The sequence below is a fragment of the Esox lucius genome, chromosome 21, assembly GCF_011004845.1.
Source record: "Esox lucius isolate fEsoLuc1 chromosome 21, fEsoLuc1.pri, whole genome shotgun sequence".
NCBI lineage: Eukaryota > Metazoa > Chordata > Actinopteri > Esociformes > Esocidae > Esox > Esox lucius.
This window is the reverse complement of record NC_047589.1, coordinates 27,781,841-27,796,364: the sequence shown is the minus strand read 5'-3', so window position 1 is coordinate 27,796,364 and position 14,524 is coordinate 27,781,841. Positions and strand designations below refer to the sequence as shown.

The 14,524-nt window shown below is 46.8% G+C and overlaps 1 protein-coding gene across 3 annotated transcripts in view; it reads left to right on the top strand.

Annotated features, from left to right (window-relative positions):
• The window catches only part of ctnnd2a (catenin (cadherin-associated protein), delta 2a), a 234,032-nt gene that overhangs the window by 128,228 nt on the left and 91,280 nt on the right, over window positions 1-14,524 (top strand). For all 3 annotated transcript variants that reach the window (XM_020042001.2, XM_020042000.2, XM_034289441.1), the window contains one exon: window positions 3,209-3,488. In XM_020042001.2, coding sequence (XP_019897560.2) covers window positions 3,209-3,488 — 280 coding nt within the window. The remainder of the gene's footprint in view (window positions 1-3,208; window positions 3,489-14,524) is intronic.

Genomic DNA, 14,524 nt, shown 5'->3' with positions numbered 1-14,524 from the left:
TTTTCTTCCTCTGTGTATGTCGTGATTGTGAGCGGAGGTTGAGATGGCTGCCCTGGGGAGTATTTCTCTGTAGCTGTGGCCTTGACTGGCACCCCGGGCTAAATGTCCACACATGTGTCAGTCAGACCGCTGTTAATCTGTCTGTGCGGAACCAGGGAAGGGCCATTATCTGTCTGTTTATCTCACGTTTACTAGAAAAACAGAGGAACACTTTGCCTCTGTCTCAATTTCACAGAGAAGAATGTGCCCCTCATGGGTATGTGTGTGTTTGTGTGTGTGTCCGTGCACGTATGTGCGTGTACGTGTGTGTGCGTGCATGCCTGTGTGTGCGTGTGTATGTATGTGTGTGTGTGTGTGTGCATGCGTGCATGCGTCTGTGTGCATGTGTGTGTGTGTGTGTGCGTGCACGTACGCGCGTGTACGCGTGTGAGCGAGCATGCGTGTGTGTGCGTGTGTATGTGTGTGTGTGTGTGTGTCTGTGCGCACATGTTCCTTATAAATGGACCGACTCCACAGTCGGCTTGGTGAACATGGAAGGTCAGGTGGCCTGAAACTGCAGTCCTTTACCTGAGAGAAGGACTTATTTACCTCCTCTCAATGTAAAATCAGTGGAGGAAGACAGAGAATCAGAAAGAGAGAGGTGGAGAGAGAGATCAGGAGAGAGAGAGATCAGGAGAGATGTGAAAGAGAGAGTGAGACAGGTGAAGAGGCGACAGAGGAAGAGAGAAATGATGGGGATAAAGACAAAATGGGAGAGAGAAGAGGGATTGAGTGACACAGAGAGAGGAGAGGGGAGAGAGGAGAGAGAGGAGAGAGAGGGGAGAGAGGAGAGGGGAGAGAGGAGAGGGGAGAGAGGGGAGAAAGAAAGGGAGGGGAGAGAAGGGAGCGAGAGAGAGGAGAAGAACAGTCTTTTTAGATACATAGGCTACAGGATATTTTGTCAGAGCTGTGATGGGAATAACATAGTCAGTGTGGAAATATATTCCCTCATTTATGATCCGTTAAAAAAAAAACTCTGAAGCGTAGCCTCCTAAGTGTGAGTTACAGAAATTGGTAGTTTGGCTGTGTGTGTGTGTGTGTGTGTGTGTGTGAACGTACTTCTAAATGAGGTGTTAATGGTGTGTGAAGGTCATATAAATGTCACCACTCTGGCCAAAAGCACTGTGACAGAAAGAATGTGTCACACTCGTAATGATGCGACCTTCTGGCCGTCACACACACACACACACACACACACACACACACATACAATCATTTAACATTTTTGTATCCACTTAAAATAGAGCAAAATGGGCAAAAATGTAATTTCCCTAACCTTAACCTAACACTCACCCCTAACCTTAACCTAACACTGACCCCTAACCCTTAACCTAACACTGACCCCTAACCCTTAACCTAACACTGACCCCTAACCCTTAACCTAACACTAACTCCTAACCTTAACCTAACACTGACCCCTAACCCTTAACCTAACACTCACCCCTAACCCTTAACCTAACACTGACCCCTAACCCTTAACCTAACACTGACCCCTAACCCTTAACCTAACACTAACTCCTAACCTTAACCTAACACTGACCCCTAACCCTTAACCTAACACTGACCCCTAACCCTTAACCTAACACTGACCCCTAACCCTTAACCTAATCCTATTATATTCTTTTGCTGTGGTTTTCGTATATCCCTGTGGGAATTTTGGGTCCTCATGTAATAAATGAAAGGCACAGTCCCTGTGTGGCACTGACTCCTCTTACTAAGCTTCCTGCTAATTATGTGAAGGTGAATGAACACACATGGTGCTGATATGACAACCACAGTTAGTCGCACTGTTTTCTCCAGTTCAACCAATCACAGATGGAGAAAATAATATTACTTCTGTATCAAATGGTGTCGACAGTTACAGCTGACACCCCCTGCAACCTGTCAGCTCTCACAGAAATTGTCATTGGATATTGAGCTGACGCCACACGTCTTCTTTTATCTCTGAATTAACCCACTATGATCTTCTTTGTCTGTCATTGATTCAATATCAGCCAATATGGTGTCTGAAGATGTGGTTACAGTGGGTGAGTCTAGAAGAAGAGTTACTGTAGGGGGTGAGTCTGGAGGGAGAGTTAGTGTAGGGGGTGAGTCTGGAGGGAGAGTTAGTGTAGGTGGTGAGTCTGGAGGGAGAGTTACTGTAGGGGGTGAGTCTGGAGGGAGAGTTACTGTAGGGGGTGAGTCTAGAGGGAGAGTTAGTGTAGGGGGTGAGTCTGGAGGGAGAGTTAGTGTAGGGGGTGAGTCTGGAGGGAGAGTTAGTGTAGGTGGTGAGTCTGGAGGGAGAGTTACTGTAGGGGGTGAGTCTGGAGGAAGAGTTACTGTAGGGGGTGAGTCTGGTGGGAGAGTTAGTGTAGGGGGTGAGTCTGGAGGGAGAGTTACTGTGTGGGGGGGTGAGTCTAGAGGGAGGGTTACTGAAGGGGTGGGTTTAAAGGGGGAGTTACAATGTGCGTGTGTCTAAAGGAAGCATTTCAGTGGGTGAGTCAAGGGTTAGTTAAAGTGGGTGAGTGTAAAGGGTGAGTTGCAGTGGGTGAGTGTAAAAGGTGAGTACAGTGGGTGAGTGTAAAGGGTGAGTTACAGTGGGTGAGTGTAAAGGGTGAGTTACAGTGGGTGAGTGTAAAGGGTGAGTTAGAGTGGGTGAGTGTAAAGGGTGAGTTACAGTGGGTAATTCCATCTTTATTCAGCTGCTCACTGGCTCGTGTTGAAGCTGCAGTCCTGCCATCATAAAATGCCTACAAATGAATCTTTACAGATATTTATGTAAGTTGCCCTGAATAAGAACGCCAGCTGAATGAGTAAAACACAAATGCATAGAGGCAGATTTATTACACAGCCTGTATTATTTTGTTTGTGTCTACACAAATGCCCGTCTTCAAGTGCAATTTTGGGATGGAATAAATTCACCCACTATCAGACATGTTTGCTTGCTGTTCATTATAATGATAAATTCTGCACTTAAAAAAAATTATCTTAACAAATGGTTTTCTTCCACTCTATTAAAATGCTTTTTTCTCCTTTCTACACACTGCCCCTCTGTTTACTTCTTTCTCCTCCCCTCCCCTGTCCTTTCTCCTCCCCTCCCCTCCCCTCCTCCCCTCCCCTATAGACTTGACACAGGGGGTCAATAACCAGATGTTCAACTACGTCTTGTATCCGTGTTTCCCCCCTGTAGCCCCGCCCTCCCCTGGTGTCGACTCCGCCTCTTTACAGCGAGCTGGCTGCCACGGCGCCGGGGGAAGCTACGCCCGCGGGGGCGCCAACAACTACGCCACGGTCGGCCCCGGCTATACCGCGGAGGCCTACGCCACTGACCCATACAGCGCCGACCCTTACCGCACCCTCCAGTACTGCCCCTCCGTTGAGTCTCCCTACAGCAAGTCCGGACCCGCCCTGCCACCAGAGGGCACCCTGGCACGCTCGCCGTCTATCGACTCCATACAGAAAGACCCAAGGTAGGATGCACACGCACAAACACAAAACACACACACAAAACACACACACACACACACAAAGTCATTGCTGCCTCGACTCAGTGGATCTGGAGTAAGACTCTGTGGGATCGGATAAAGACTGTAGGTCGTTGGGGCCAGACCCCAAAACAGTGGAACGCCCCTGAAAACCACGAAGGCAAAGACACTAAAGATCCTGTGTTCCTCCTGTGACGTGTGACAGGGTCCCGATTATGGTTTCTGAACGTTTGTCGAGGTACGACTCGGCAGAGGTGGGCTTAGTTGAGTTCGGCTGTGTTCGCCACTTTAGGGAAGTTTGTAAATAAGACCTAAATGACCAGGTAAAGGGATTTCATAATTAACCAGTGGGTAAAACAACAAAATGGAAGAGTGAACAATTTTCGATTTAGGTCACTGGTTAGTTACATAATGACTTTTAACTGAAAATGTAAGTCTTAATTAGGAACTTCCCAAAACTGGTGGACAGAACCAAGTGAGCTGTGGATGTAAACCCACGTATATGTTTATGTCGATACAGTTAAATTACTTGAGCTATCAGCACTGTCGAAATGGAGCGGTCACTTCTAAATTTGACCAAAGGATGGAACTTCTAGATCGTTAAACAGTGCAAGAGGACAGATATGTACAAAAACCTCAGAAGCCACGCTGTGGTCCTGTGACAGTGCGAGGATTTGAATAGTTGCTCAGGCTAGCTGAATGTACGCCAAAGGCTTCCCTCCATCGACTGCTAAGCTACAGCTGCAGTACTCACCGTTGCCCCCTAGTGCTAGGTCTGGACCTGGACAGGTGTCGCATTTTGACTGGAAACAGCTGCACGCAGACACACGAGCGCACACACAGACACACACACAGACACACACACACCTTCACTCAACGTCCGTGGTCATTTTAATCACGGCGTCTGAGCGGCGAAGCCCTGTAGGTCTTTCCAGTGGCTGTCTCCAGCCTCGGTGACCTCACTGATTGATCCCCTGTCAATCCATTTGTCAATCAATGAGCTGTGTAGCCGGTTGTGATGTTGAGGCCTGCAGCAGAGCAGAGGGGTCAACTCTGGAGGGACCCGACAGTCATGTGTGATGGACACTTGTAGTATTTACACTTGACCTGTCCTTGGGGGGTATTGATGGGGAGCGGGACACTTTGTAGTGGATTTCAAATGACACATCCATTATATACTGTATGTAGTATACACACACACACACACACACCCCACACACACACCCAAAGACACACACACACACACCCAAACACATACACACACACACACACACACACCCACACACACACACACACACACCCAAAGACACACACACACACACACACCCAAACACATACACATACACACACACACACACACACCCCACACACACACACACCCAACGACACACACACACACCCAAACACACACACACACATACCCAAACACACACACACACACCCAAAGACACACACACACCCAAACACATACACACACACACACTCACACAAACACACACACACCCAAACACACACACACACCCAAACACACTTGTTTGTTCTTCTGTCCTTGGAACCAGAAAAAATGAAATCGCGTTTCCCCTATCCCCTGACCTCACTTCAATAACCTAACCAATATGCCTGAACCTAGCTCTGTAACCATATTGGACCAATAAGTCACCCCACAGCTGTCACTTAGCCAATCAGAGGGTGGTACAACAGTGAGGGGAGGAGCCGGTGTGTCATTTGTGTCCCTGCTGGCACATATGAGACAGAGAGATGAGACCCTCCTTTTCACCTCCTCCATCTCTCCTTCCCAACAGCCTGTTTGATGAGAGGCCTGACTGCTGTGTCTGGGCTATACCCTGGCCTTATACATACACATACATTATATCACACTTCAGATGCTTTGCATATTTGGTTCTGTTCATTGACGGTAGGATGGGCTGGTAACTTGATAGCAGAATTATTTTGAAGAGTGAGAGGGAGAGAAAGAGACAGGAAGGGAGGGATGAGGGAAAGAGAGTGAGGGAGAGAAAGAGACAGGAAGGGAGAGATGAGGGAAAGAGAGTGAGGGAGAGAAGGAGACAGGAAGGGAGAGATGAGGGAAAGAGAGTGAGGGAGAGAAGGGGTGATGTTATGAATGGAAAGACGTTGAAGCACACTGGAGCTGCATGTCACATGTGCAACTGAGTGTAAGAGAAAAGAGAGGAGGAGAGTAAATTGAGACAGAGGAAAGAAAAGAGAGACAGAAGAGAGAAAAAAGAGACAGAGGAGAGAGAACAGAGAGACAGAAGAGAGAGAAAGGAGAGACAGAGAGGGGAGAGAAGAGAGAGACAGAAGAGAGAGAAAAGAGAGACAGAGGAGAGAGAAAAGAGACGGAGGAGAGAGTGGGTTCGTTGACAGGGATGGAGAAAGAGAGAAGGCACCGCCAGACCTGTTTTCTGATCTCTGCCTCTCTGGGGTTCCTTACTGCCTGGGTGTGTCCATGCGTGAGTGGCCATCAGTCCGAGAGCGTTCCAGAGACTGACTACAAAGGTGGACACTTCCCTGACCAGGTCGGTGCCCTGCTGAGGATTGGTGAAGACATAATGCTGGCCTGCGCTTGTAGGATCATCTACCTCCTGTAACGAGGTAGCGGACAGACACGTTGTTGCCCGTGGACATTTACATCAACCCAGAGCACAAGTGAAAAAACATGGTGGCACAGCGCTGATGTCCAGTCTGGTGCACGCGTGAGGCTTTTTGTTTTCCTTCTTTTTTTTTTTCTTGTGACACACTCCTTAAAACACATGTGAATGTCTTTATATCACTGTGTATTAGGTGACCCACAACATCTACAGAGGGGGACAGTGGAAGGGAAGAATGAAAGAGAGACAGAGGGAGGACAGAGTAACACAGAGATGGAGGATGGACAGAGTAACGGAGAGATGGAGGAAGGACAGAGTAACAGAGAGATGGAGGAGGGACAGAGTAACACAGAGATGGAGGAAGGACAGAGTAACACAGAGATGGAGGAAGGACAGAGTAACACAGAGATGGAGGAAGGACAGAGTAACAGGGAGATGGAGGAAGGACAGTGTAACACAGAGATGGAGGAAGGACAGAGTAACACAGAGATGGAGGAAGGACAGAGTAACACAGAGATGGAGGAAGGACAGAGTAACACAGAGATGGAGGATGGGAAGAATAACAGAGGGAGACGAAGGAGGGAATGAATAATAAAGAGAGGCAGAGGGGAGGAATCACAGAGAGATGGAGAGATCTGTCTTCGTATGCCGCATTCCAAGTCGGCCTTGGGAGGGAATGACCTCACACAGAGAAATGCCTTTCTCTTTCCCTTCCTGACCCAGCCGTGGTGGTGAGGGATGTGAGCACGACCCCATTCAGAGAACGTACTCGGCGAGACCTGCTTGGTGGTTTGGCGCTGCTGAGTGAGTGTGTGGGTTCCTGGTAGTTACGTCTGTAACCTTGAAAGAAACCTCCATGCGGAGCACATTTGCATCATGAATCATAATCATACATAATGGATGCGCACCTATCAATGTATTGTATCTAAGGGATCTGGAACGTATGTGTGTGTGTGTGTGTGTGTGTGTGTGTGTTGAAGAGGTGCCTCAGCCAGCAGCTAGTGTTTGTCCAGACGGTGTGTGAAACTCATTGTTTTTGGGGCCGAAGCATTTAGCCATTTAGTATTGTGTGTGTGAGTGGGTTTGTGTGTTTCTTTGTGTGTGTGTGTGTGTGTGAGGGGGTGCTGGAGGAGAGGGGGAGGGGATGGTGTGTTCCATTAGGCCTTGTAAAGATCACCCACATTTAGGTTCCCCCACATTAAGGAACACTTCACCTAGAGGGCCTCACACACACAAACACACACACATACACACACACATCCAGGTAATGTTTAGTATAACAGCCGTATTTGAGCCCAGTGCCACATGGCCACTCGCTTGGCTGTAATGTAAGTCTGAGATATCAGGTTCCAACCAGCCCAGAGATAATCGCGTCGGCTCGGCAGTTAGGAGGTGTTAACCAAGTTATCATCCATTGGAGGTGTGGGGGGACATTTGGTGATATGGATGAGAGTCTGCTGGAGTGTGGAGATATTCATGAACATGACTTGAGTAAGAAGGAGTGAGCGAGAGAGAGAGAGAGAAACGTCTGTCCAGGTCCTCAAAAAGTATGGCTTTATATATATACAGTATCTCACAAAAGTGAGTACACCCCTCACATATAAAGGTAAATATTTGATTATATCTGTTCATGTGACAACACTGAATTTGGACAGTTTCACTTAGGGGGGTACTCACTTTTGTTGCCAGCGGTTTGGACATTAATGGCTGTGTGTTGAGTTATTTTGAGGGGACAGCACACGGTTATACAAGCTGTACACTCACTACTTTACATTGTAGCAAACTGACATATCATCAGTGTTGTCACATGAAAAGATAAAAATCATATATTTACAAAAATGTGAGGGGTGTACTCACACTAAATACGACTTTAATGGGAAACGACTAAGAATAGTCCTAGACTGTATTGTCACCAAAATTTATTTTTTCTAATCCTAAAGGAGCGTGGGTTTGTCCACACCTGTGACAGGAAGCCAAAGTAAAATGTCGAAGCACCCTTTGAGGTTACTTAGCAGCTGGCAACTCGGTTGGCTTTCAGCTCTTGGTAAAATGCCTCATTTATACACACAGAAAGGTGGCATTACCGAATGGGCACGAGTGCCTCTCTGAGTTGATGCTTGGCACGCGATTGACGGCTTCTCCTCTGGTTGTTATGATGAATATCACCGCAACGACGAGACCAAACTGTCTACATAATAACATCCCAATGGATGCCTCACTGGGCATGACACTGCGTGTCTCCTCACGGTGCCCAGGCCTGAAATGAACGCACAGCAACGACGTAGCGCCGAGCCGTGGTCACACGCAGCTTCCTTACATTCCTAATTACACTAACAAACAGGAAGATGACCTTACAAAAACAGACGCAACTACAGTACATATTGTGGTAGCTAAGGGGGAAAATGTATTTGACCAATCAGAATGTGTAGATCTGTTTTGCAAATAAGAAATCGCTTTAGAGGTACCCCTTGCAGATCAGAAACGAAATGAGAAAACTGAAACAACTTTTTCTTTGGGTTTCGGTTTCAGGGAATTGGGGCTTAGAGCCCAACTGTTAAAACATTTGACAAGAAATCAAAAGGTTTCTAGATTGAATCCATCCATCTGTCCCTGAGGAATGCAGTTCACGCTATATAAATGCAAGGGAGATGCTATATATTATATTTTCAGTAAACGTATCTGTTAAAATAAGGTATAATTAACAATTGAGAAATCAATGTCGACTTACCTGGTGAAATAAGGGTTAATAATCAAGTTATTAGTGTCAACTTATTTGTTAAAATAAGGGTTAATAATAATAATAATATATAAGTGTCAGTTTATCAGTGTCGTTCTTACGTTTCCTCCACATAAAAACGTCACAATCTGAAGTGAACTGAAGCATCTAGATCTGCAGTGAATTGTAGAAATACCTTGTAGGTCTAGACACTAAACCTTCAACTCTTAGGTATGTAACGTCCATGATCCATATGTAATACAGCTTCTACTCTCAGGTATATATGGGATGGCCCTGTTACTGAGCTGATAAGGATTTAATATAATCCATCATACTGGACATTGGATGGCCCTGTTACTGAGCTGATAATGATTTAATATAATCCATCATACTGGACATGGGATGGCCCTGTTACTGGGCTGATAATGATTTAATATAATCCATCATACTGGACATTGGATGGCCCTGTTACTGGGCTGATAATGATTTAATATAATCCATCATACTGGACATTGGATGGCCCTGTTATTGAGCTGATAATGATTTAATATAATCCATCATACTGGACATGGGATGGCCCTGTTACTGAGCAAATAATGATTTAATATAATCCATCATACTGGACATGGGATGGCCCTGTTACTGAGCTGGCTGACTATTATTTCTGTAAGATTCCTGTCCTTGAGACATTTCGATAAACATAAGGTGTGGTTCACACTGGTCAGGGAGTTGTGGGAGTGTGTGTGTGTGTGTGTAGGTGTCTAGTTGTATGTGGTGCTGCATTTTGATTGGCTTGTGTGGGTGACACCTTCCCATGAAACAGTTCAGTGAGAGGACAGCATGTCAGTGTCACTTTGTATGTGTGTTTGTGTGTGTGTGTGTGTTTGGGGTGTGTGTATAGGATTTCACAGGAGAATTGTACATCACGTGATACAAAGAGATATTTGGGAGAGCTGTCATTATTATGCGGTGAGACAGCCTGTTCAGAGTGTGAGAGTGTGTGTGTGTGTGTGTCGTTGTGTAAAGAGTCATATGGTTTATGTATGATTATGTGAGATGATCTCCTTTAAATGGAAATGAAAGCCTTTTTCTGAGTTTAACTACTGCATGTGAGCCAGAGGCCATTTCCTGAACTATATCCACAGATAATACGAGAGGCATTATCTGACACATTATCCACTCAGTCCCCCAGCCACCTTGACTGACATTTTGCAGTCATTACCTGTGAGTTGTGTGAGGACCAGTGTGTTATTTATTTGGTCTGCAGCTATAGACAGGAGGTTTACTTCACTGGAGCTCTGAATTATTCTGTGAAGTGTTGTATTGTGTTGGGTAATGGATGTTTGTGGAAAGAGAAGTGGTGGCTGGAGATTTGAAATACACTCTGGGCCATTGTAAGGCAGACCAGGGACTATTGGGAATTCAGCTCCTAGACACCAGGACAACTGTACAACCAATCCATCCATTTTGTCCTCTGTTGGAGAGAGACCAGAGGGAGATGAAGAGAGAGAGACCTGAGGGAGATGAAGAGAGAGAGACCTGAGGGAGATGAGGGGAGAGAGACCTGAGGGAGATGAAGGGAGAGAGACCTGAGGGAGATGAAGGGAGAGAGACCTGAGGGAGATGAAGGGAGAGAGACCTGAAGTAGATGAAGGGAGAGAGACCTGAGGGAGATGAAGGGAGAGAGACCAGAGGGAGATGAAGGGAGAGAGACCAGAGGGAGATGAAGAGAGAGAGACCTGAGGGAGATGAAGGGAGAGAGACCAGAGGGAGATGAAGGGAGAGAGACTAGAGGGAGATGAAGGGAGAGAGACCTGAGGGAGATGAAGGGAGAGAGACCAGAGGGAGAAGAAGGGAGAGAGACCTGAGGGAGATGAAGGGAGAGAGACCAGAGGGAGATGAAGGGAGAGAGACCAGAGGGAGAAGAAGGGAGAGAGACCTGAGGGAGATGAAGGGAGAGAGACCAGACGGAGATGAAGGGGGAGAGACCAGAGGGAGATGAAGGGAGAGAGACCTGAGGGAGATGAAGAGAGAGAGACCAGAGGGAGATGAAGGGAGAGAGACCAGAGGGAGATGAAGGGAGAGAGACCTGAGGGAGATGAAGGGAGAGAGACCAGAGGGAGATGAAGGGAAAAGAGGAACATGGAGAAAAGTGAGATGGAAGAAGATAGAGAGACAGGAAATCATGAAATACAAATATACTGTGGTGGAATAGAGGAAGGCAGAGACGGAAAGGAGAATAAATAAAGAGGGAAGAGAGAATTTGGAGGAAGGTAGTGAGCAAGGAAAGAGGAGATAAAGGAAGAGCAGATGCAAGAGGAGGAACAGATGAATGTTGAGGAAGAGATGGAAAAAGAGAAAAGTAGAAGAGATGAAGTGGAAGAATACAGGAAAGGGTATGGGAAGAGATGATGTAAGAATTAGATCATGAGAGAGGTAGAGAAACATGGAGGCGAAGGAGAGGAGGAGAGGGGGAGAAGCAGGACAGATGAAAAGAGGAGGAGATTGAGGAGAACAAATGGGGGGGAAAGATGGAAGAGAAGAATGGATGGAGGAGGAGAGAGGGAGGAGGAGAGAGGGAGACAGAAGAGGAGACGAAGGAAAGGGGACACACGGTTAACTCTCAGCTAGGCCCAGGGGTAATTTCCTCTCCATATGAGAAATGCATGCTGGGATATGGAATCACCTCCAAAACGGGGTAATGACGCTTTACCACAACCACCGGCCCTGAGGAGACGTGTGTTTGTGCGTGTTTTTGTGTGTGTGTGTGTGTGTGTTTGCTTGTTGTGTGTGTATGTTGTGTGGGCCCGTGTATGTTTGTGTGTGTGTGTGTGTGTGTTTGCTTGTTGTGTGTGTATGTTGTGTGGGCCTGTGTATGTGTGTGTGTGTTTGCTTGTTGTGTGTGTATGTTGTGTGGGCCCGTGTATGTGTGTGTGTGTTTGCTTGTTGTGTGTATGTTGTGTGGGCCCGTGTATGTGTGTGTGTGTGTGTGTGTGTGTGAGAGAGACACTGTCTCTTGGCCATCTTCCCTGCCTGTTAAGTAAAATGCCTGTTGTGATAATTTTTTTCTCTGAGTGGTCTCTATCTGTGTCTGCGTGGGTCCGTGTGCGTGTAAGTGCATGTGTGTGTGTATGTGTGAGCGCTCTTGCATGTGTGTGTGTCAGTGTGCAGGTGTGACCTTGCTGATAAGGAGCGATTCTTCTAACTATCTTCTCTTCTGATGATGCTGCTGCTGTAGTGTTATGGCAGGCCTGGCATAACACAGAGTTGGGGGGGGGGTCTGAAACCATGTTAGCCACGGGCTAAATGCACCCTGGTGGGATTTATACGTTTAGATGGTTGATGACAGTGACGTGATGATGGTGAGTTTAATGATTATTCTGGTGATGAATGCGGTGGTGATTAGTAGTCTGATGACTTGTTCAAATGACTTGTTCAAATGACTTGTTCGCCACTGGCTGTTGCTTTCTGTGACTTGACACTTAAATAGATATTTATGAGTGAGACTCTTGAGCGCCGTGTGAATCACTACTATGGAGTGTTTTGTTTTGTAAATGGAGTGAAAAGAGGGAGAGGGTTAGTGGATGAGAGGGAGAGGAGATGGTGGATGAGAGGGGTGGTGGATGAGATGAAGAGGGTATAGTGGATGAGAGGGGTGGTGGATGAGATGAAGAGGGGTAGTTGATGAGAGGGTGAGGAGATGGTGGATGAGAAAGGTGGTGGTTGAGAGGGAGAGGGGTTGTGGATGAGAGGATGATGGGATGATGGATGAGAGGGAGATGGGATGATGGATGAGAGGGAGATGGGTTAGTGGATGAGAGAGAGGGGATGATGGATGAAAGGGAGATGGGTTAGTGGATGAGAGGGAGATGATGGATGAGAGGGAGAAGGTTGGGGGATGAGAGGGGTGGTAGATGATAGGGAGAAGGAATGGTGGAATACGCGGTTACATACACACATTCACAGACACACACACACACACACACGCAGTCTAGGTCCACACAACAGTATTTCTAGTTGGATGAGGTATGAGATTCGGGGGATAGTCAAGGTTAATATATGACTGCTATGTGTCAGCTACTTTACACAACCTATCCTGACATTGCCCCCGCCAAACACAGACACACACACACCCCACACACACACAAACACACACACCCCACACACACATGCACACACACACACACACACACACACCACACGTTCATGCACGAAAACACACACACCCCACACGCGCACACTTTACAATTTCTCTTGTAACATTGCCTTCGTCTTAAGGGGGGATTATTTGAAATGTCAGCTAAGCAGAATCCTATCTCCACGTTTCTCCTCTCTTCCTCTCTTCTGTTGGATTAAAGGAAAATGTGCAACTCTCATGTATAAGGGAAGTTGTATATGCATCGGCAGCAGACATTAAGGTCAGGGAGCTGTATAGTAGTATTGTTCTTTCCCTTCGTAGTAACATACAGGCTTGCATATACAGTGGTTCAGTCTGGGGAGTTGTAAATCTCATGACGGTCCTCTGTAAAAGAGAAGCACTCCCGTTTAGGTCAGTGAGTTTGATATCTAATTTCAGCCCACTCCCCGCATTCACACCGACCTTCGTTTTGGTGTCTGCTTTGATGCTCTCGTGTGAAAGCTGAGCCCAGCATGGAGACATTAACGTCAGTGGGTTGTATACTGTTTTCATTAAGTAAAGCCAGTCTTGGATCTGAATGGGCTGTAAACGTTAATGTCAGTGAGTTGTGTATCTGGTGTGAGAGAGGGATGAGGAATCTGACCTTTAGCGGAACAGTACGGAACAACTCAAGTGTTCAGCATCCCTTATTTGCTGAGGCAGCCATCACTGTGCGATGGTCTGGAGTGGACAAGCTGAGCAGAGAAGACATTGTCATGCCTGACTGTCTGAATCCATCTCTCTGTCTCTGCATCTGTCTCTCTCAAAGCATCTCCCATCTCTTTACCTCTCCCTCCCTTTCTTTGTCCTCCATTACTTATTTTATTGAAAGGCAACACAAGACCATGGAACACTATGGCATCCATCTAGAACTTAGAGTGCACAGGTTTTATTTCTTTGCTCTCTCTCTGGCCTGTAGGATGCATTTAGCCCCAGAGGCTTGAATTCTTACATTCATCATGCTAACGACGTGCGTGTGTGTTTGTGTGTGTGTGTGTGTGTGTGTGTGAAATCATCAAAGGCTCTCTATTAGTTAGCTGACCCCATCTGAAATGACAAGCACATGTAGGCCGTAAGGAGACATCTGAGGAAGGGAGGGAACTAAGAGAGATAGAGGGAGGACGTGGCAATCCCTTGTGTGCCGTCAATCATCAGGCAGATATGTTGTGTTCTGTCGCCCCACGATGGCAGTGTTCATTGTGATTTGCGTCGGTAGCCGAAGTGTGACAGCAATACGGCATATCAGGTGTTTTTGATGTATCGCCAGTACAGCCCGGCTAAATGCTGTGTCCAGGCACTCCCGCGATGTGTTGCCACTAAGAAACAGCTCCTAGCCGTGGTCAATTGACCGTGCCTAATTGATTATATATACCATGGCTGTCAGCCAGTCAGCATTCAGGATTCAAACCACCCGGTTTATAATAGACCTTCACATCCAATATTAACCCCAACAGACTGTAAAACACAGTGCACTTCCGGTCCAAACCCATTGCATCCTGTTGAGTGGACACGGCTCTGG